We start from the raw sequence: 24,737 nt of genomic DNA, 5'->3' as shown, positions 1-24,737 counted from the left end.
AATTCTGTTTGCTAAAGACTTTTGATAACCTTTTTTTGCTCTTCTAATTCTTTATTTAAGTTCTTTCCCACTTTCCTTATATACTTCAAGGGTTTTGTCAGTTGCCAGCCTCCTAGACCTTATGTATGCTGATAAATCAACGAATGACAAATGACACAATGGACGTAATTTTATTTTTATAACCGTTGTAATTATAGATTATAATTTTGGATACAATTAGATTATACTGTATTACTACTTGATTTAAGGGCAGAAAATCTAGGAGCTTAAGAGATGGTGTAAGGCCATAAGAAATAGGAACAAGAGTAGGCAGTTCAGCCCTTCGAGCTTGTTCTGCTTTCAATGGGATCATGGCTGAACTGGCTCTCCTGACATCCACTTTCCTGGCCTTTCTCAATCCTCCTACTGATCACGAATCTATCTATCTATCTTAGCCTTAAATATACACATGGATTCTATCCCTACAGCTCTCTGTGGCAAGAAGTTCCAAAGACACTCAACATTATAAGTAATGCTAAAAATAAAGCAATTTTTATCTGACAGTAAACAGCCATTTAAAAAGATGTAGACAGAAATTACTAGGCAGCAGTCACTTGGTAAGGGTGACAACATAAATCTAATAGCCATGTGGCGGTTAAATTGAAATTCAACTAAATTTAAAATTTAACTAATTTATGAATCAGACATAATAAGAGTTGGGAGTTGTGCAAAAATCTGCTTGGAGAAACTAAAAGGATATTAGAAGAGATATGTCTGCAATAGAAAAGTAAATTCTGAGCAGCACAAGAAATGCAATTTTTTTTTATGTTGTTAGTGGATTGCATGTGAAGGGTTGTGAATACTTCATAAGAGATGTGTGTGAATCAGAAAAAGTGTTAAGTGAAGACTCCAGTCAGTCTGGAGAAGTGGAAATGTTAATAAAGTACCAAATTATGTTATATCAGATCAAACTAAATGATTAAATGTTTGCAGGAAGCCTCAACCAGATGACCACCTATTTCATATTCCCAAGGAACAGAAGTAGTTAAGACTTCTAAAAATGTCGCTATAACAATCTTCCAAAAAATGGAGCGAAGAGTGGTCTGCATTTTAAAATAGCTAGCCCGAAGTGTTTCAGGAACTGATTCCGAACATTATACTGGATACTGTTCATGTTTATCTTACAAACAAAAGATCATAGAGACCTTGGTAATTTAAATTAATCTAGATCAGTGATTGGGAAATTCCTCTCACTAGCTCTGGGTTTTTAAACTTGTGACAGTGTCATCAAAAATTAATTCTTCTGTCATCCACCTGCCAATGTCCATTGTGTTGCTCACAGTACAATACCAACAATATTACTGTAATCTTCAACATGGTACTGTATAAGACCATATTGTATATTTTGGTTTGTACAAATTCTGTGTGATTGAAAAAGAATATTCAAGTTACAGTCTAGAAAAGACATTGAAAAAAGTCCCATCAATCTTCTCTTTCCTGCTCAAACTCACTAGGAAATCTTTTCATTTTGTGCACTTAGTATGCTACTCCCTGGGTGAGTGTACTGAAAAGGTGTGTAATTTCAAGCAATTTATAAAAGCGCAAACTCTGGCTTACCATGGTGAAGATTATGACCTGTCAGAGGACAATTCACATGTGGCCACAACTGTCAGGAAGAGAATTCTTTCATCTGATTTTTCTCCCTTGGGGTTTGCAGAGACAAAAATCAGTGACTGACATGGTTTAGCCAACTATGTTATTTTGTCCTTAACTTTTTCCTTGCATGAAATATTATCAAAGAGAAAGTCAAGTTATCAGTTTTATCTATCACAGCCTGTTCTGAATACTACAGTCTATATAAAACAGTATGAGAAACATTATTTTTTAGTTTTTGTAAGTTTGCTTGCTGAGTTGGGAAGTTCATTTTCAGACTTTTCGTCACCATTCTAGGTAACATAATCAGTGAGCCTCTGGTGTGACCCACTTTGTGTTTGTGTTTCCTTGGTTTGGTGATGTAGGTTCTTGTGGTGATGTCATTTCCTGTTCTTTTTCTCAGAGGGTAGTAAGTAGGGTCCAAATTGATGTGTTTGTTGGTTGAGTTCTGGTTGGAATGCCATGCTTTTAGGAATTCTCGTGCATGTCTCTGTTCGGCTTGCCCTAGGATGGATGTGCTGTCCCAGTCCCAAACACATAAATAGAAAGCGGGTCACTAACAGCAGTGCTTCACAGCAGGCTTACTGAAGATGTTACCGAGAATGGTGACGAAACGTCTGAAAATGAACTTTCCAGCTCAGCAAGCAAACTTATATACAGAACCTCAACCTGAGCCACAAATCTTCTCAAAACTCACTATTGTTTTTTAGTTTACTTTGGGAAAACTGACAATTGTGCACACAAGTTAAATCATTGTTGTTAAACCTCACTATATCAAATGGTATATTTCAGTTCAGTATAAAAATTAAGCTTATCTTCACAAATAGATCAGAGGGAACTGGAAGAGACTTTGTTTTTATTGTGTCTATTTTTGTCAGAAAGTTCAGGTGGTGCTGAAACAAGTACTCTCTCAGCTCAAAGATTTCTTGTGCACCACCCTGATATTTAAATCACCTGACCTGATTTAAATGTGCCAAGTTGGACCTGGCAGCAATCTCTAGAGGTGAGTGCTCACCTCCAACCATCCAAGCTGCCATATTGTTTTCTTCTTCTTGATTTTTTAAATGTTTTTTTCCATTTGTATCTTTTGCAATGCAATATATAGTTAAAAAGTTGTAGGAGCAGAACCTTGTGTGAGACGTAAAATTAAGTGAGCGAGAAGCAAACCTGCATTTCAGTCCCATTCAAGCCAAGATTGCAGATAATTAACACCTCCGCATTCCCTGTGGAAAACCTGCAAAATCAGTCTTGAACTCTGGATAACTGATTACTTGAATCATCCTGAAATGATTGCCTCAGAAAATAGTACTTATGGATTTTACACATTTCCAGCAGCAATTGGGGTCAGTTTTGTAAAACATTGTGTTGACTCTTTTAGAATTTACATTTTCTATTAAAAACTCTTATGAAGTTTTCATCTTTTGTTGATTAAATGCTATCATTGTCATTTGACAAGAAACAAAGAAGCCAGCCAAAGCTACTTTTTTTCTGAAGTGCAACCCTGTGCTGCCTTAGATGTTGCTAGATAGTTGGATTACTTGGTACTTTCATGATCTATCCAAGTAGAAAAAAATAAATGTATAATTTCACTAATGGGCTCTCAAGCATAAAACTAAAGCTGTCTTTACAGTGTGCATACGTTACTAGTTCATACTACTTCGGTGTTGTGATGTTGACCAACCCCTGTATGTAGAGAAGTATAGAAAATAGAAACAGGAGTAGGTCATTCACCCTTTGAGCTTGCTTCACCAGTCAGTATGATCATGGCTGTACAAGGCTCTGGTCAGAACACATTTGGAATATTATGAGCAGTTTTGGGCTCCATATCTAAGGACGTATGTGATGGTCTTGGAGGGGGTCCAGCAGGGTTTTGAAGACTGATATCAGGGATGAAGGACTTATGAGGAATGGTTGAGGACTCCAGGTTTTATATTCGATGGACTTTAGAAGGATTGAAACTTATAAAATACTGAGATGGTTGGACAGAATGGACATGTAAAAAATGTTTCCACTAGTAGGAGACATCAGCCTCAGAATGAAAGCACAACCCTTTAGGGACTGAGATGAGGAAATTCTCTTCAGCCAGAGGGTGGTAAATCTGTAGAATCCATTGCCACAGCGGGCTGTGGAAGCCGAGTCATTGAGTGTATTGAAGACAGAGGTTAGATAGGTTCTTGATTAGTAAAGGAATCAAAAGTCAGATAGAGAAGGCAGGAGAAGGAGTTGAGAGCCATATCAACCATGAACACAAGGCAGAGCAGACTCAATGGGTTGAATGGCATAATTCTGCTCCTATGTCTTAGGGTCTTAAGAGCAGATGTTCCATTTACCCTGCTCCCACCTTCTCCCCAAACCCTTTGATCCCTTTAACCTGAAGAATTGTATCTAACTCTTTCTTGAAACCATTCAATGTTTTTGCCTCAACCACTTTTTGTGGCAGAGAATTTCACAGGCTTACCACTTTCTGAGTATAGAAATTTATCTTCATCTCTGTCCTAAATGGTCACTCTATATCCTTAGACTGTGATCTCTGGTTCTGGACTCCCTGGTTGTCAGAGAACATCATTCCTATGTCCACTCCTGTCATCCTCTTGGAATTTTATAGATTTCTATGAGATTCCACCTCTAATTCTTCTGAATTCCAGTGAATATCATCCTAACTGAGCCAGTCTCTCTTCTACATTAGTCTTGCCATCCAAGAATTGTTCTGTTACATTCCCTCCATAGTCAGAACATCCTTCCTCAGAAAAGGAGGCAAAAACTGCACAATATACTCCAGTTGTGGTCTCACTATGGTCCTGTTTACAATTACAGCAAATTGTCTTGCTATTAAGGCCAACGTAGCATTTGCCTCCTTCATTGATTGGTGCACAAGGGCTTGCAGTCTTATTGATTCTCCCCCTGTCCCAATCTGTCATCATTCAATAATTATTTGTATTCCTTTTTTTTTGTTTTTGGATAACCTCACATATTTGATCAGCTATGCATTTGCCCACTTGCTCAATGTGTCCAAATCACACTGAAACATCTATGTATTTCCATCACAGTTTATCCTCCCACTCTGCAAATATGGACATATTACATCCAGTTCCATCATCTAACTCATTAATTTATATTATGAATAGATGAAATCCAGGCCCAATCTCTGTAGTTCTCTACTAATCACTGCATGCTGCTCAGAAAAAAAGACCTGTTCATTCTACTCATAGTTTCCCTGTCTGCCAACCAGTTCTCGTTCCATGTTAGCATATTTACTCCACAAATCCCATGTGCTTTAATTTTACATGTTAATCTCATACGTGGGATCTGATACTTGTCTACTATCAGTTACATGTAAGCTTTGTTGAAAAGGCTTTTCTTTTCAGAAGTCCTGCAAGTGCTGAAAAAATTCAGACCTGAATTTTCACCATTAATCCGTACATGTAGAAAATTAACTTCTGTTGGCATTTTTAATGTAAAAGTTACTCCTGTCATTCTAACACTTTTTAAGGGTTTGTAACATTTGTGAAATATAGAAATAGGCCATAATCTTTTAACAGACAACTAAGTGATCTTCGATATTCCCATTTATAACTTCCGCCTCGGAACACTTCAACCCCAGGGCATCAATGTGGACTTCAACAGCTTCCTCATTTCCCCTTCCCCCACCTCATCCTAGTTTCAAACTTCCAGCTCCGCACTGTCCCCTTGACTTGTCCGGACTTGTCCGACCTGCCTAGCTCCTTTTTCACCTATCCACTCCACCCTCTCCTCCCTGACCTATCACCTTCATTTCCTCCCCCACTCACCTATTGTACTCTATGCTACTCTATCCCCACCCCAACCCTCCTCTAGCTTATCTCTCCACGCTTCAGGCTCTCTGCCTTTATTCCTGATGAAGGGCTTTTGCCCGAAACGTCGATTTTGCTGCTCGTCGGATGCTGCCTGAATTGCTGTGCTCTTCCAGCACCACTGATCCAGAATCTGGTTTCCAGCATCTGCAGTCATTGTTTTTACCCCATTTATAATTGTGTCTTCCTCACAGCCAAGTGTGCATATAGTTGGGTTGTTGCTATAATCTGGATTTTGCAATGGTAATGATAATGAAGCTGTTAGTATTGATATTAATTACTCCACTGAAACTGACAACAATGTCTGGAGTCTGCACAGGTGCAAGATAATGTAGAATCCTCGAAGTTGCTGTTGGTAGTTCTATGCTTCTCCAGAGAGTGATATTGAAGCATCCCCAGGGTGCAATCGGGGGGAAATAGTTAAATTTATAAGATTATGCTGGTAGCCTTGCTGTAAGCACTTCGGAAAAAGTAGTACTTTTTTGAAAAACGTCTGACTAGGTTTTACGACGTAGTAACTTCGTCATCACTGCTAAACATCTTCACTAGCTCTAAAACACTGATATTCATCTTCCATGCCATATTGTTGAAAAATGTACGACTCCAAGTTTTCAAAGTTTATTTATTATTAATTTGTTTTCTGTTCTAAATCTAATCTTAACCGGTTTCTTTGCTATCAGAATAAAAATTGCTAAAAAATGAAGGACGTTAAGTATATTTTAATTTCCTGGTTTGTTGTGTATGAATACTTAAATGTGATTAACTGCTTATCGTTTACTGACATCATTGCTGCTTGATGCTTGGAGAACCCCTTGACTTAACGTAAGGCATAAATTGCCACTGAGAAAGGAGATACCTACACCAGAGAAATTGGTGGGGTCTTTGGGGTCACTAGCAAGTGCTGTCGTTTTGTTGCTGACCATGAGATCAGTTTTAGTCAGTACTACTTCATGAGTTGCCATGAAGAAGACTAAGTCTCCTTTCCCTTCTCTGTGAGAAACTTCCTTTTTCATATCCTTGAATGTATCCTGACAGGATGAAATTTGTCGTGACCATGAATCAGTATCCTCCCACTTTAATGTAATGTGTTTGATTACTAAGTCACTAGATGTGGCACTAAGCAGTCGCAGAGCATTCTATCATATGTATCATGCTGCATATCTGCATTGAATTCAAAGATGTACACATTTTCAACTGGAAATTTAAATTAATTTACTTTTGTTCCTTTACCACAAATAAACAGAAACTTCAATCTAGTTATTTCACCCTATTCATGCTCCACATGAGCTTTTTCCATGCCTTTTTACCTAATCACATTAATAAATGCTTCTGTTCCTTTCTCCTTCATGTTTTTATCTAACTTCCCCTTAAATGCATCTGTACTAATCACTGCAACAACCATCCTGTCAAACATTTCCACAGTGTTAAACACCTCTAGCACATAATTCGTTCATTCTGTATTGGGGGAAAAGAGCCTCAGCCTGTTCAATATTTTATATGAGGTATAATCTCTCAGTTTTAGTATTGTTCCTGAAAATATTCACTGAACTTTCCAGTACCTTTAGATTCCTTTTATAATATAGACCCAGAACTGTTCACAGTATGCCCAAGTACGATTTATGGAAGATTAACTTCCCTGAGATTCTATAACCTGCCCACAAGTTCCACTACTTTTATTTAGTATTCAGTAGTTGCATTGAACTGCATTGCTCTTGTTCGTTAAATATGTATGTGTGCCCTTAATCGTTTTACTCCTTTTCTCCACTTAAACATTTATTTTCTAAGGAGTATGTGGCCTCCTCATTCTTCCTGCCAAATGTGTGATATTATACTTGTCTATTTGAGGGTTATTAGCCAATAACATGCTCACTCTGCAAGTTTGTTACTATCTTCCTTCATTTTGCTGAAATTCTCGTTTATGATATTTAGTATTGTCTACAAACCTTTAAATTGTGCTCCTGATTCCTTAGACTGAACCATTTATGTAAGTGATAAGAAAAACTTATCACCAATCCTTCTAGAACACCACTCCATGTATTTTTGCATTGGATTAACCAACTTTATATTAGCCCGATTCTGTGACTGTTTTGAAACCAGCTTGCTATCCATTCTACTGTTGGTACCTTGACTTTACATGTTCTGATCTTAGGTCATCACTCTTTTGTCTTTTAAACGAATTTTTGAAAATCCAAATAAATTACATCTTCTGCATGAGCCATATGTACTTTTCTGCTGGGATTTCTGTAGAGACTAGTAAATTGGTAGAACCCATAGAATTTAGGGAGAACTAGCCATTTGGATACAGAACTGGCTCGAAGGTAGGAGACCGTTTAATCTGGATAAATGTGAGTGCTGAATTTTGGAAAGTCAAATCAGGGCAGGACTTATACACTTAATGGTAAGGTCCTGGGGAGTGTTGCTGAATGAAGAGACCTTGGAGTGCAGGTTCATAATATCTTGAAAGTGGAGTTGCAAGTAAACAGTAAAAAAAACATTTGGTATGCCTTCCTTTATTGGTAAGTGCGTCGAGTATAAGAGTTGGGAAGTCATTGTTGCAGTTGGGCAGGACACTGGTTAGGCCACTTTTGGAATACTGCGTTCAATTCTGATCTCTCTGCTATAGAAAGGATGTTGTGAAACTTGAAAGAGTTCAGAAATAATTGACAAGGATGTTGCTAGGGTTGGAGGGTTTGAATTATAGGGAGAGGCTGACTAAGCTAGAGTTATTTTCCCTAGAGTGTCATGGACTGAGAGGTGATCCTATAAGTGGTTTATAAAATTATGAGGGGCATGGATGGGGTGAATAGCCAACGTCTTTTCCCAAGGGTAGGAGAGTCCAAAACTAGAGGGCATAGGTTTAAAGTGAGAGCGGAAAGATTTAAAAGAGACCTAAGGGGTAACTTTTTCACGCAGAGTGTGGTGCATGTAAGGAATGAACTGCCAGAGGAAGTAGTGGAGGCTGGTACAATTACAGCATTTAAAATGCACCTGGATGGGTAAATGAATAGGAAGGGTTTATAGGGATACGGGCCAAATTCTGGCAAATGGGACCAGATTAATTTACGATATCTGGTTGGCATGGACAAGTTGCCAAAGGATCTGTTTCCATGCTGCAGTTCTGTGACTCCTTGGCTGTTTAAAAAAGGGCATCCTCATGATGTCAGTGGAAGTAAAATCAATAGGCAAGTTTTAAAACTTCTGCTGGAACAAAATTAACACAATTAAAGCATTAATTTAACAGGGAAGGGATATTTTAAATAATAAGGTATATTTAACTTTAAATACTTGATGCAAAAAATATACTGTTCATGTAGTTACGGCCACTCTTATTCCTCCACACATAAGTGCAGCACAATGAGCACTCCCTTGGCCTTAGCAAATTTTTTTTTCCAGTAATCAAGATTTCTTACTTCCCACTCATTGGATCTTTCCCTTGAGACACTTCTATTGACAGCTGCTTTCTGTCCAAAGCTCCTGGATGTAGTTAATATCAGGAGGGTTCTCGTAGTGCAGTGGCAGTGTCCCTACCTCTGACTGAGGAGACCTGAGTTGCTGCATTGGTGTCACAACACATCTAGATGGATTGATTAAAAAATATCTACAAGCAACCCCCAAGCAGCACATGCCTGTAGAACCTCCTTAACTCAACTTGCAACAATCTTGATGGCAAAGTATTCTCAGAGACTCCCTCCTTTAAACCCTTTAAATGGTCTGGTTGACTGTGACGAAACCACAGCAGCAGCAATAGGCTCCTGATCCATCCACAATTCCTGCTCTCCTCTCTTCAGGACTCTATCCTTTCCAGTTGTACAATACACATAGTAACTCAGTACGTGTTCTTTTCCCAGAGCCTTCCCACTTTTTTTGTTTTCTCCAGGATTTGTTCTTAACTACAGATTCCCATCAGCATACATATCGGTACCTTTCCAGGTTCTGAGACCAGTTCACCTGGGATAGCCAACTTGTAATCTACTTACATTTTTGCTTCAGTCCCATAACAGCTTTGATCATATTTACACTTCTTGGAGAAAGTAGGAATGCAGATGCTGGAGAGTCAGATTCCGAGTGTGGAGTTGGAAAAATACAGCAGGTCCGGCAGCATCTGAGGAGCCGGAGAATCGACATTTCGGGCATAAGCCCTTCATCAGGAGTATTTACACTTCCCAGATGTTAAAGGCTCCTTTTCTTTCATAAGATTCAGTTGTCTATGGAAAGGCTGCTATTTGTTATCTATCTTAAATCGCCCTTGAGCTTATTGTTTTGAAGATGAAGTACCTGAAGAGGGGGATCCTAAACTGCAATTTTTGTCGTTTGAGTTGGAAACAGTTTTTGAGTGATCAGCAGTTCAACAACAACATGCTTGCGGTTTCTCATAGACAAAATAACTAACTGTGGAGACGACAAAAGGCTGATGAGGTCAAACTAGACAATGCCAATACAACGCAGGTTATACGTGCAAGTATAAATGTAAATTGATGCACACACATGCTCAAATGTAACTAAACATTAGGCAAACATTCAGCTAGTCTTACAGCTCATATGCATATTTATGTTTATTTTCTCTGAATTAATCAGTGGGATGTACTGATTGATATTACAACTCCCAAGTTCAGATTCAATCTAATGTTATTTAAATACGCCCAGATGTTGAGTCCCAGTTTAGGAATTTTATTAACCGTGTAAAAATAAATGGGAACATAGAGTTATATTTCTTAATCCATCTCTCCATTGATGCTGCCTGTCGTGATGGGCATATTCAACATTTTCTATTTTTATCTTAGACTTCACGCATTCATAGAATTATGTTTATGTACTAACTAGACAGTGTTGGTATTGTGTTTTTTCCTCACACCTTCATTATAATTTTCTGATTTTGTTTTTGATTAAGCTGTTTCTTTATAAAGTTTTACTTCATCTCTTCTGACCTTTCGTAGATAGTGAAAGCTGTGCCTCTGATTAACCATCCTCCTTCATTTCTCTGACTATATCTAATCCTTCAGTCTCTAAATTTAAATTTTTGAAAGAAATCTTTAACATACTTTTTGATCACTTCATTGTATCTTAAGCTTTTTATAATCAGTTATAATACTAAAGAGAAATAACTAATTGGTATGAAATGTTCTTACCTTTAGGATAGCAAAGAATGTTACATATCCAATCTTAATAAAAAGACAACTATTGTTTTAAGCGCTGAGAACACAAGCCTTTCCCACACACTCTAATTCCAGTTAACATGCTGCAAAACTTGTTGAGGCTTTTGTCAGCCATTTTTGCTGTACTATCATTTGCAGCCCTAACAAAATGGTAACAGTTGTTTCAAATCATTGTTTCCATTGCTTTATATGGTGCCTAATTCACCAGTGCCATAAACTATAATGATATCTGAAAGATTTTCTTTCCCACAAAAGAAAATAATTGAGAATTCATCATCACCCACTGGGCAAAATGTTGATTTGCATATTTCAAATTTTATGAATAGATGTGCTATCCTTTAAAGCACAGCAGGTCAGACAACATCTGAGGAGCAGGAGAGTCGACATTTCGGGCGTGAGCCCTTCATTAGGAATGTGGGCCTTATGCCAGAAATGTTGATTCTCCTATTCCTCGGATGCTGCGTGACCTGCTGTGCTTTTTCAAATCACACCTCTAGATTCTGATCTCCAGCGTCTGCAGTCCATGTGTTCTCCCTGTCTGCTACATTATCCCATCTGATCGTTACTGCAGTATTTAATGCAATTGACTACAATGCTCATCTATAGTGCCTCTCCTGCATTCCCATTTCAATGGAATTTGTTTTGTTCCCATTGTATCTAACTCATCATAACCAGAAAACACTCAAAGATCCATAGGTCATCCAAAGATCCAATGACTGCAGATGCGAGAAACCAGATTCTGGATTAGTGGTGCTGGAAGAGCACAGCAGTTCAGGCAGCATCCGAGGAGCAGTAAAATCGACGTTTCGGGCAAAAGCCCTTTGGGCTTTTGCCTGAAACATCGATTTTACTGCTCCTCGGATGCTGCCTGAACTGCTGTGTTCTTCCAGCACCACTAATCCAGACTCAAAGATCCATGCCTTATAAAAGATTAGCTTCTACATATATGCTGAAGGCACTCAGCTTAATCTTAACACTACCTCTCTGAACTCTTCTACCTTTCTGTTGTTAAACTGATAGTCTAGCCTCCTGTCTTGGATGTATGCAGTTTTCTCTCACTAAACATCTGAAAGACCAAAACCATTATTCTCAGCTCCTGCCACAAACTTTGCATCCTGGCCACTGACTCTAGCCCACTTCGTTGCTATATAAATGCAAATTGTTATTGGCTATGGCCTTCATCAGACTGTAAAAGACAAAGCAATCAGTGTTGGATACTGCAGTTACACCAGTGATTTGTTAAATCTTTCATTGACTTGGCAGAGCTTCAGGTTCTTCATGAGAGTAGATGAAAGCCAGTTTTCTTGGGGCTTTGTGTTTGCCATTTACAAAGGCAATCACACCAAATGCAAGTGTATTGAACGTTCTAGTTATTGATTTTCCACTTACAGACCCGTTAAGTGGACTGATAATTGCAGCTTTGAATTCTTCACAACTTATTCTAACCTTCATGACACTTTCTAAGCTCATGCATAAAATAGAATTCCTACAGTTAGCCCTATTTTCTGTTGCAGATTATACTAAATCCTCTCAGTCCTCGTGCTCAATCTTATAAGGAAGGATATAGGCCACATTGTAACTAAACGACGGGTTTAATGTTTGCTCTCCTCTTGAAAGTCAACCACCAGAGTCAAATACAGGAGGTGTTCTGCTACAGCCAGTGCTGGGATCCACGGAGGCTTAATCCCAGTAGTTTTCAACTAAGTGACTGCCACTGAAAATGCCACTAAGTATGGCAGTCCACCCATGGATACCCGCCCAGACAGAGGCTCAATACCACCATCAGTGGCCAAAGCTGAGCCTTCAACCATAAGAAAAAGGGATGAGGTGTCCTCTAAAAGCGGTAAGTTAAGTTGGTGAAAACCCCCAGAACTTTTCTGCCTCTCTGTTTTCCCCGCAGGGCTGGTCAAATTATAGCCAATGTTTCAAAGTGGGTGTAAATAGTATAGTAAAATGACTGAATTGGATCAGATCATCAAGGCAACTCTGTCACGTTTTAGCCTTAGCGACTTAATTTGTTGTATTCAATTCGAAACATTCTAGATTCTCTTCCACAAAAGACAGTTGATTCCAGATCAGTTGTTAATTTTCAATCTGAGTTAGCTAATTTTTTGTTAAATAAGGGTATGAAAGGATATGGGCCAAAGGCAAGAATATGGAGTCACAAATCAGACATGATCTCATTGAATGACAGAACAGACTAGAGGGGCTGAATGGCCTACATCTGCTCCCAGGAGAATGTGAGGACTGCAGATGCTGGAGAAGTCAGAGTTGAGAAGAGTGGTGCTGGAAAAGCACAGTAGGTCAGGCAGCATCCAAGGAGCAGGAGAGTCAACGCTTCAGGCATACACCCTTCATTCCTGATCAAGGGCTTATGCCTGAAATGTCAAGTGTCCTGCTCCTTGGATGCTGCCTAACCTGCTATGCTTTTCCAGTGCCGCCCTCCTTGACTCTACACCTACTCCTATGTTCCTATAGTTGATCTTTGAGATGAATAACACAGGGCTGAATTATGAAGGTATCTGTATTAGATCTCCCACTCAAGACAGCTACAGTCATATCATAATGAAGTATTTGGAGAATTTAAATCTTGGGGGCATAATCCACAGAGCTTCACGGTTTACTGAGTCAAGTTGTATTGATCAGAATGAATGGAGTGAAGAATTCCTGGTGGTGTTCTCAATATTTTTCTTGGCGTTTTTGAGCAACAATTATCTCTGTTGAAAATTTGCCTGGAACACTGACACATGGTGTTATTGGGAAGATTTCCTCAATAACAAGAATTAGATGGTTCAGGATAATGTGTGTCAGTATTTTTCCTGTGATGGTTAAACAGAAGGTACCTTGATAGTTTCCACAGCATGATTTATCTCCCCTCTTGAAAATAGCTGCAGTTGTTACATTCCTGAAGTTGTAAGTTGTTGGGGAGAATTGTGGAGGAGAGAGAGATTTTTCTTCAGAAATCTGCAGGTGTGTGCATGGAGTCATGCTCTAAGAAGAAGCCTATCAGCTTTGGAGACCTCAGCTGGAATGCCATCATACTGCATGGTTGTTGTTATTTTTATGAATGTTATTGCCTATTGCAGCTGTGTAATCATTGTGGTTCACCTATGAGTTCTACCATAGGGTACAGAGGATGGCCTGGAAACAGTCATCTACAATTATGAATTCTCAAGACAGTAGCAGTGGCAGCAAATGTCAGTGAAGCCAACACCACCTGCAAGAATTTTAAAAGTCACGGTTGAGGAATTGATCAGAATATTCTCCCCAGCACTTAGCATGGCATTTTCATGCAAGTGCCATCCTCTAAGCAAGGAAGAGTTTGTCTATTTTATCTTGGCCCATAGACCTGATGGTGATGATGGTCACTATATTGTTGGATCTCTTGATCTTTTTATTTTCACTGCATTTATCTTCTTGATTTGTCTTTGAGTGCAGCCATGAGCTGTAGGAATGCTGCTTTATTGACTTGTGACTTTGGGATACTCTGCCAGGCAATGAAGGTTACCGGTTTTTATTTCAGGTGATCACATATTTCAGTGCAGTTTTCGTTGAACCAGTCTTAGTGATGACTATGCTTGAACCTAATGGTTTGAACCTTGGAATCTAAATACAGTTGCCTTCAGTCAATCAAGTAGGCTTCTACCAGGTTCGTTTGATGCTAAGCCAATGCAGTATCCTTTCTGAAGTCTGAGCTATGTTGTGCATAATTTACTTGCACTTGTAAATGCCACACATCCTGTGATGAGATCCAAGATCCTTTGTCTATAGTACTTTCAATTTTAATAGTTTAAAATGGTTTAAATGCTTTCCAAAGTGTGTCTCCATTTTGTTATTGTCATCTGCTGTTCTTATGGCCAAAGTATAAGGATAAGCATTTTACGTTTAATTTACTCCTAAACTGAATAAGGTTTACAGCATTAATTGACAAATCTTCACAGATTCATTGTGTACACAATAAGCATGCATTTTACAGCAACACTTAGAATACAGCTGAGGACAGCTGAGAAGATCATCAGGGTCTCTCTTCCCTCCATTACAGATACTTACTCCACATGCTGCATCCAAAAGGCTAAGAGCATTATGGAAGATCCCACTCACTCAAACTCTTCTCCCATCTGGCAGAAGATACCAGAGCATACGGTTTCTCATGGCCAGACTGTGCAACAGTTTCTTCCCCCAAGCCATCAGGCTCCTCAACACAGTATAATCGGACTCTTTCCAATCTGAAATTCTTTCGTATGGCTGCTATAAAAATGTCTATAATCCATCATTCTTCTGTTACACTGTAACTTGCGTGTGTTTTGCACCTCTTATACACTTTATGCCATATATTATTGTGTAGTTTGTGCTAACACCCTCAGTACTGGAGGAACGCTGTCTCGCTTTTGCTGTATATGGTAGAAATGACAAATAAAATCTTCTCTACTCTACAACCTCGTTAGTATTAGGTGAAGAATCTAAAACCTGTTACAGTTTAGAATTGACATTTTATGCTGATTAGACTTGAATCAGCTATCTTTTCTTCCATTTTATTAAACCTCCCTTTTTCAACACTTATGCATGTCACTTTGCATGTCTGATGGTTACACGTGGAACTTTCATTCAACACTGAAAAGCTTGTGCTGTCCTTGCAGCTGTGGATTTGCGCTCCCTAACCTGCAACCCCCAAATGTTGACTGAATAGAGGAAACCCCTCTGTCTGCATTTTGTATCATCTTCAGATTTCATAAGCTATTTTCTCATGGTGAGTGCTCCAATTGCTTTATCATATCCATTCCAATATTCTCTCTCTAACTGATCAGCTAATTAAATGATCAGTTTTGACTTATTGTCTAAGTTGATTATTACTTTGAGATTGGTCTTAATTCAACAGTTCAATGGCCATTTCATTTGTATTAAACATTCATGTCGGGAAAATAAAGCAAGCTGTTTGGTGATTGCACTTTTAATCTTCAGGCAATCTCAATTAACAGGCAAACGTTAAACTGCAGTATGGAGGAAAAACTGATTAACCCGATCCTTACCTCTCACTTTGTATTAAATTGCATCTATTGTTGTTTCTCAAATTTTAAAAATTGCCTCAATCTCTGTCTATGTCATCCACTAAATATCCTTCTTAAATGGCTATACAATAGATTAGAATTCTTGATTTTTCAAAAGGAATGGTCATGACAATTAGTTACCTTTCTATAACACCTGTGTGACCTTCCAATGAAAATTTCAGTGATCATAGAAACATAGATTCCCTATAGTATAGAAGCAGACCATCTGGCCTATCGAGTCTGCACCGACCCACTGAAGAGCATCCTAGCCAGACTCACCACCCTACCTTATCCCTGTAACCCTACATTTCCCATGGCTAATCCACCTCACCTGCACATTCCTGAACACTGTGGGCAATTTAACATGGTCAATCCACCTAGCCAACGCATCTTTGGACTGTGGGAGGAAACCGGAGCACCTGGAGGAAACCCACGCCGACACAAGGCTCGTGTGCAAACTCCACACAGACAGTCTCATGGGGGTAGAATTGAACCTGGATCTCTGGCGCTGACAGGCACCAGTGCTAACCACTGAGGCACCGTGCCGCTCCCATGGGCCAAGTTTATGTGGTTTCAATTCACATTTTTAGTGCACTTCCTCAATCAGGGACTCTGTTCTACTTAACTGTTTCCTAATTCTTCTTATCTGTTTCCTAATTCTTCTGGATCTGTCCTGTGCCATTTGTCCTGCTACCATCCTCAAACTAAATGCTGTAATATTGCCTCCCCTAACTTATTCTACCACACCATTCACACAATGAAGATTCTGACAAGCACACCTCTGCCAGATTTGTGTATACTGCTGATCTCAGCACAGAGTTCAAACCTAAAATGAGCTCTGGTCACCATTTGCCCTGAATATTTGGAGTGGAATATGAACCTTGCCCATTTAGAGCCAAATGCTCAGACCTCAAAGTTTGATAATGGTTTTCTGCTAGTTCTATCCTTTGGGCACTCTCCGCTACAGAACCATTGATCACTTCTGTTACTCAAATACAAGAATGCAATTGGATTATTTGAATATCACTATTCTTCACAAAATCAAAGGAGAGTTAAGGACAAGTTGAAATGTCTTTGTGATGATGGAGGTGGTGAGATTATTTTTGATAAATTTGTAATGTCTTTGTTCACAAATTGCCCATCTATATACAGTGTTACTCAGTAAGGACAGGGGAAAGAATTACATTTTTCTGTAAAAGCAGATCTGTTTGGTGCAAAGACACTGAGAGGTTTGCAGGGAGTTAGAGTGAGATTTCTAGAAGGCTTTGATTAGCAGGGTTTGGAAGAAAGAAAGTAGCCAACTTAAAGAAAAAGCAGGAAGGATCCTGAAATACTTGAAATTGAGAAACCGGATTGATAATAACAGAACTTGAAAATGATCCAGAAAATAATTAAATAAGGAATATGATGAATTCTAGCTGATTAGGATAATGGGAACGTTTTCAGGTTTTGTTTGCCAGGATTGATTAGACCCAAGGTTGATCCCAGCATCAGTTAATGGACACGAGAGTGGAAGGGCTTCTTTGAAAGGGTGAAACCTATACCCCATTAACAGAGATGTTGACCTTAGGATAAGAAATTACCTGTACTTAATAAAGGTGGGCAAATTTAAAAATCAGACAACACCAGGTTATGGTTCAACAGGTTTATTTAGAAGCACTAGCTTTTGGGCTTGGTGTTGTGTGATTTTTAACGTTCTCCACCCCAATCCAACACCGGCTCCTGCACATTAAAATAAAAAGTGAGCTTCAAAGCTCTCGTGGCACTATTCAAAAAGAGGATATTTCTTAAAGTCCTTGAACATACTTCTTTCTCATCCACCAGCACCAAAAAGAGTCATCCATTTATTTGTCTCATTGCTATTGGTGAGATCTTATTGTGCATAATGTGGTTGCAGCTCTAGTCTACATAAAAGATAAACATCTCCAAGTAAATTGTCCTGTATTTCCAATGGAAGTAATTTGTGACTGCTGAGGCACTATACAAATGTAAGTCCTTTCATCATGTAGGAACCTGTAATCTACCACTGCATAATAACACCTCATTGAAACAATACTGTACATTATCCATGCTCTGCTCCCATTCAGTAACAGCAATTAACTTGCTTTTTGCTTATTTTAGGGTATTCCTTGCAAAATAGAAGAAATGAATAATATTTTTTTTTCAAAAAGCTGGATGAATAACTGAGCATTTTACTGTTAGTTAGAATATTTAATTGAGTACATTGAGAAAGAAACTAATTTTCCTGAGTACTTGTAAATCTGGAGATGATTGATCAGAGCATGTATCAAAATTAACTCTTTTCTTTCTCCCATCAGAAATGTGTCTTTTGTAGAAAGAGAGTTAAGAAGACTTTGGGTGCTTGCATTCAGTGTTCATATGGACGTTGCCCAACATCCTTTCATGTAACTTGTGCCCATGCAGCTGGAGTCATAATGGAACCAGATGACTGGCCATATGTAGTCCTTATCACATGCTTCAGACACAAGACAAATCTCAGCGTAGTAAGTATTTCACTCAGTTGCAATTGCTGTTGCCCTAGAGTTCATGTTAACATATTTTGAATTTGTAAGTTCCGTGTTCAGACACTCTGGCATTATTTTTTTGCACTACTTTGCCTAATCTTATTGAGCAACTTCTCTGAGTGGATGAAGGGAAATCATTTAAAGAAAATTGAAATCCATTTATTTACAATATACTGTATGGGTAGCTTGTGAGACTCGTGTACAATATTATGACTGCACGTGTTTTTCACATCTTTTTCTAATTTCCTGAAGGAAGTAAAATCTTATTTTTATTAGCAGGTCACTGACGTATTTACAAATGTGGATTAACATTTAGATTCTGGTAGCGAATTATACTTGCTCTGAAGTATTGATCAACAATGTTTGTTTTAGAACTAAATGAACTGCTATTGGACTGAACACAAGATGCTTCACAGTACCTAATGAGTTTAATTTCGTACAACACATTTACTTTAGTTTTTATCCTTGGTTAAAGATAGTGCAATTGTTCAGTTTAACCGCAGAATAAATTAACTGTTTATTGAGATTTTTGCCTTGTATTTGAATGAGTTTTTGTTTAGTTCATTTGTGGGATGTGGGCATTGTTAGCTGGCCAGCATTTATTACTCATCTGTAGTTGTCCTGGAAGAGACTTTGTAGCAATTGGTACAACTGAGTGGCTTCAGAGGGTATTTGAGAGTCAACCACATTGTTTGGGTGTGGACTCTCGTGTAAGCCAGACCAGGTGAGGATGGCAGATTTCTTTCCCTGAAGGATATTAGTAAACCAGATGGGTTTTTCTGACAATTGACAGAGGTTTCATTGTCATTTATAAATTCTTAATGCCATATTTTTATCAATAATTCAAATTCCATCATCTGCCACGGCAGGATTTGAACCCAGGTCCCCAGAACTTTACTTGAGTTTCTGGATTAATACTCTAGCAATAATACCACGAGGCCGTCGCTTCCCTACCTACTTTTCTTTATAAACAATTAACTGGCCCACGTACCACTGTTCTATGGTTTTTAATGGAAAATAATTGAACTATACTTTGCAGAAGTCTAAAATAAAAGTTGCAATACTTACATTATTATACCTCTATCATGTTATGTTCCTTTTCAGAAAACTCTGTTCCGTAAATAATTCTTCAAGTGAAATTTTTATTTTGATTTTTTTTCCTCAAAAAAGAAAAGCAAAACTTTATTTCAAGACTTAACAGTTGGGCAGACAGTCATCTCTAAACACAAGAATGGACGATACTATAGTTGCAGAGTGACTGGGATTTCATCGCAGACCTTCTATCAAGTTATATTTGATGATGGTTCCTTCAGTGATGATCTGTACCCAGAAGATATTGCTGTGAGTATTTTGCTTCTGTTCAGTCTGCAAAAGCAAACAATTTTAATGGCCCCTCTTCAAACCGGGATGGACATCAAAATTAGTGTCATTAGTTAAGTACAATGTTGTAGCTTTTTCCAGTCTGTTTCCTGAATGAAATAAATATTTGGGCTTATCAACCTCACAAATGTGGATTAACATTTACGTTATGGTAGCAAATTATATTTGCTCTGAAATATTGATCAACAGTGTTGGCTTTAGAACTGAGTGAACTGATATTAGACTGAATACAAGATATTTCACAGAACCTGCTGAGCTTATTTTCATGCAACGCGTTTACTTTAGTTTTTATCCTTGTATAAAGCTTGTTTTATTAAAAAAAAAGGTTGCCTTGAAGCACAATGGAACAAAGAGCTGAGAGGGAACACTGAAGTGAGCAGAGACTACATGACTAGAGAAAGCATGGATTTGACGCATGAACACTTGTAATTGGTCCCTGTAGGGTAATCAGTTATGTGATTATGACAAATCTGTTAGCTATATCCAATATAACAGTTTTTATTTGCATTCTTTCATGGGATCTGATTTCTGGCAAAACCCGCAGTTGTTACTCATCCTTTATTGCCCCGAAGAAGATATTAATGAGCTGCCTTCATGAATTAGGGCTGTCCATCTACTATATGTACCCCTCCATTGCTGTTAGGAAGGGAATTCTAGTTACAGTGAAGTATCATTGCTATAGTTCCAAATCAGACTGCTGTGTGCCTTGGAGGACAATCTGCAGGTGTGATAAGTCCATTGGAAATAGGAGCATGAATAGACTGTTGGGCCCTTCAAACTTGCTCTGCTATTCAGTAGGCTGATCTAACATTCCACTCTCTGTATTTTCCTCATAACATTTTATTTCTAGACTAATTAAGATGTCCTCATGTCTCTGCTGCCCTTGTCTTTCTAGATGATGGAGGTCATGGGTTTGGAAGGTTTTGTCGAAGGAGTCTTGGTTCGATGCTGTAGTGCATCTTGTATCTAGTATGCATTGCTGCCCAATATTGAGTAGAGTGAATAATTAATGTGGTGGGTGGAGTCATAGAGTCATACAGCAGAGAAGCAGAACTTTCGGTCTAACTCGTCCATGTCAACCAGATATCGTAAACTAATCTAGTCCCATTTGCCATTATTTGGCCCATATCCCTCGAAACCCTTCCTATTCACGTATCCAGCCAAATGCCTTTTAAATGTTGTAATTGTACCAGCCTCCACCATTTTCTTTGGCAGCTCATCCCATACACGTACCACGCTCTGTGTGAAAATGTTGTTCCCTAAGTCCCTTTAAATCCTTCCCCTCTTACTTTAAATCTATGCCCTCTGGTTTTGAATTCCCCTACGTTGGGGGGGGGGGGGGGGTGGAGAGAAGCCTTGGCCATTCACCCTATTCATGCCCCTCATGATTTTCTAAACTTATATAAGGTCGCCCCTCAGCCTCCTACGCTCCAGGAAAATAGCCCCAGCTTATTCAGCCCAAACCCTTCAACTCTGGCAACAGCCTTGCAAATCTTTTCTGAACCATTGGCAACATTCTTCCTACAGCACGGAGGTCAGATTTGCACATAGTATTCCAAAAGTGGCCTAACCAATGTCCAGTACGTGACCTCCTAACTCCTGTACTCAATGCACTGGCCGATAAAGGCAGTTTAATTCAGCGTTACCTCATTGTCTGACTTACATTTGTCTGTCTTTTCAAGTTAATGTTTTTGATTCAGAACCATCCTCATCTGCCTTTCCATTTTCACTGCAATGTAGGAATCTTCCACCCCTCTCCCCAACTAAATTAAAGGCTTCTGAAATAGAATTAGCAAAACTCTCCACCAAGTTCAGCTGAAGCCCATCTCTTTTGAACAGGACTTTCTGCCTCAGAAGAGATCCTGATAATCCAAAAATCTGCATTCTTCCTCATTACGCCGTATCTTCAGCCATTTATCTGCTCTCACTGGAACGTGACACTGGAATACACCTTTGAAGATCTGCTTTTTAACCTTCTACCTAACCTCCTAGATTCAATATGTGGATGTACCTACTACAGAAGGTGCAAAACTTGACCTATTCTTGGGAAATAAGGCAGGGCAGGTGACTGAGGTGTCAGTGGGGGAGCACTTTGGGGCCAGCGACCATAATTCTCTTAGTTTTAAAATAGTGATGGAAAAGGATAGATCAGATCTAAATGTTGAAGTTCTAAATTGGAGGAAGACTAACTTTGATGGTATTAAGCAAGAACTTTCAAAAGCTGATTGGAGGCAGATGTTCGCAGGTTAATGGACGGCTAGAAAATGGGAAGCTTTTAGAAATGAGATAACGAGAATCCAGAAAAAGTATATTCCTGTCAGGGTGAAAGGAAAGGCTGGTAGGTGTAGGGAATGCTGGATGACTAAAGAAATTGAGGGTTGGGTTAAGAAAAAGAAGGGAGCATATGTAAGGATAGATAGAGTGAATCCTTTGAAGAGTAGGCGTATACTTAAGAGTGAAATCAGGAGGGCATAAAGGGGACATGAGATAGCTTTGGCAAATAGAATTAAGGAGAATCCAAAGGGTTTTTGCAAATACATTAAGGACAGAAGGGTAACTAGGGAGAGAATAGGGCCCCTCAAAGATCAGAAGGGTGGACTTTGTGTGGAGCCACAGAAAATGGGGGAGATACTAAATGAGTATTTTGCATCAGTATTTACTGTGGAAAGGATATGGAAGATATAGACTGTAGTGAAATAGATGGTGACATCTTGCAAAATGTCCAGATTACAGAGGAGGAGGTGCTGGATGTCTTGAAACGGGTAAAGGTGGATAAATCCCCAGGACCTGATCAGGTGTACCCGAGAACTCTGTGGGAAGCTAGAGAAGTGATTGCTGGGCCTCTTGCTGAGATATTTGTATCATCGATAGTCACAGGTGAGGTGCCGAAAGACTGGAGGTTGGCAAATGTGGTGCCACTGTTTAAGAAGGGTGGTAAGGACAAGCCAGGGAACTACAGACCGGTGAGCCTGACCTCGCTTGTGGGCAAGTTGTGAGAGGGAATTCTGAGGGACAGGATGTTCATGTAGTTGGAAAGGCAAGGACTGATTAGAGATGGTCAACATGGCTTTGTGCATGGGAAATCATGTCTAACAAACTTGATTGAGTTTTTTAAAGAAGTAACAAAGTTGATTGAAGAGGGCAGAGCAGTAGATGTGATCTATATGGACTTCAGTAAGGCGTTCGACAAGGTTTCCCATGGGAAACTGAGTAACAAGGTAAGATCTCATGGAATACAATGAGAACTAACCATTTGGATACAGAACTGGCTCAAATGTAGAAGCTAGAGGGTGCTGGTGGAGGGTTGTTTTTCAGACTGGAGACCTGTGACCAGTGGAGTGCCACAAGGACCGGTGCTGGGCCCTCTACTTTTTGTCATTTATATAAATGATTTGGATGTGAGCATAAGAGGTACAGTTAGTAAGTTTGCAGATGACGCCAAAATTGGAGGTGTAGTGGACAGCCAAGAGGGTTACCTCAGATTACAACAGGATCTGGACCAGATGGGCCAATGGGCTGAGAAGTGGCAGATGGAGTTTAATTCAGATAAATGCGAGGTGCTGCATTTTGGGAAAGCAAATCTTAGCAAGTATTGAGTACAGGAGTTGGGAGGTCATGTTGCGGCTGTACAGGACATTGGTTAGGCCACTGTTGGAATATTGCGTGCAATTCTGGTCTCCTTCCTGTCGGAAAGAAGTTGTGAAACTTGAAGGGGTTCAGAAAAGATTTACAAGGATGTTGCCAGGGTTGGAGAATTTGAGCTATAGGGAGAGGTTGAGTAGGCTGGAGCTGTTTTCCCTGGAGCGTCGGAGGCTGAGGGGTGCCCTTATAGAGGTTTATAAAATTATGAGGGACATGGATAGGATAAATAGGCAAAGTCTTTTCCCTGAGGTCGGGGAGTCCAGAACTAGAGGGCATAGGTTTAGGGTGAGAGGGGAAAGATATAAAAGAGACCTAAGGATCAACGTTTTCATGCAGAGGGTGATACGTGTATGGAATGAGCTGCCAGAGGAAGTGGTGGAGGCTGGTTCAATTGCAACAGTTAAGAAGCATTTGGATGGGTATATGAATAAGAAGGGTTTGGAGGGTTATTGGGCTGGTTGCTGGCAGGTGGGACTAGGTTGTGTTGGGATATTTGATCGGCATGGACTGGTTAGACCAAAGGGTCTGTTTCCATGCTGTACATCTCGATGATTCAATGACTCTATTCATTCTACAGAATTTATTGTGTTGATCTAGTGGGCTAATCAAGGAGGCTGTTTTTACCTGCATGATGGTATTGGAGTGCACTCATCCAAGCAAGTGAAGGATATTCCATCACAGTCCTGACTTGTCCTTGTAGATGGTGAATAGTTTTGTAGCCACTGTGTTTATACAGCTAATCCATTTATGTTTGTGGTCAAAATGATACTCATGGTGTTGACAGTGAGGTCAGTGATCATGCTTTTGAATGTCAAGGGAAGATGTTGAGATTCTCTTCTTTGGAGATGATCATTGACTGCACTGATTGACCAAGCACAAGCCTAAATGTTGTCCAGATCTTTCTGTTTGCAGGAATGTAATATTTCATTCTCTGGTCAGTTGTGAATGGAACTGACCAATGTGCAATAATTAGTGAACAACTCACATCTGACATTGTGATGAAAGGAAGATGAATGATGATGGAGCAGCTGGAGATGTGTGGGCCGAGGACACTCTGCAACCTTTGCGATGATGTACTGGGGCTGAAAATGAGTTGTCTTCAACACCCATAACCATATTCTTTTTGTTCTCAGAACAATTGAATTTATTGGCCTTGCTTAAAGGAGAAAGCAAATGCTGAGAAATTGCTTTCTCAGAAGCATCTCCCTCTGTCCATCAGGTACAGTTTTAAGACAAACTTGTTTAAAATGTTCTGTGCTGTGGATGTGGCTCTGTTAATTGTTTCAGTTGCACAGAACCCATATACTTTGTACTGAGAATCAAAGTTAGTTGTCATCAGCAAGTTGCTCTACAGAGTTCCATCAAACAGGATTGAGATGGTAGTTGTGTTGAAAAATGTGATGCTGGAAAAACACCAGCAGGCTAGGCAGCATCCGAGGAGCAGGAGAATCGACGTTTCGGGCATAAGCCCTTCTTCAGGAATGAGGCTGGTGTGCCAAGCGGGCTGAGATAAAAGGTAGGGGGGAGGGA

The 24,737-nt window shown here is 39.4% G+C and overlaps 1 protein-coding gene across 3 annotated transcripts in view; it reads left to right on the top strand.

The window, feature by feature from the left end:
• LOC122562270 (lysine-specific demethylase 4C-like) overlaps positions 1–24,737 on the top strand; it is a 437,697-nt gene that overhangs the window by 354,828 nt on the left and 58,132 nt on the right. For all 3 annotated transcript variants that reach the window (XM_043715065.1, XM_043715046.1, XM_043715057.1), the window contains 2 exons: positions 17,979–18,164; positions 19,356–19,526. In XM_043715065.1, coding sequence (XP_043571000.1) covers positions 17,979–18,164; positions 19,356–19,526 — 357 coding nt within the window. The remainder of the gene's footprint in view (positions 1–17,978; positions 18,165–19,355; positions 19,527–24,737) is intronic.

The sequence above is a fragment of the Chiloscyllium plagiosum genome, chromosome 2 (assembly GCF_004010195.1).
Source record: "Chiloscyllium plagiosum isolate BGI_BamShark_2017 chromosome 2, ASM401019v2, whole genome shotgun sequence".
Classification (NCBI taxonomy): Eukaryota; Metazoa; Chordata; class Chondrichthyes; order Orectolobiformes; family Hemiscylliidae; genus Chiloscyllium; species Chiloscyllium plagiosum.
This window is presented reverse-complemented; position numbering and strand designations above follow the sequence as displayed.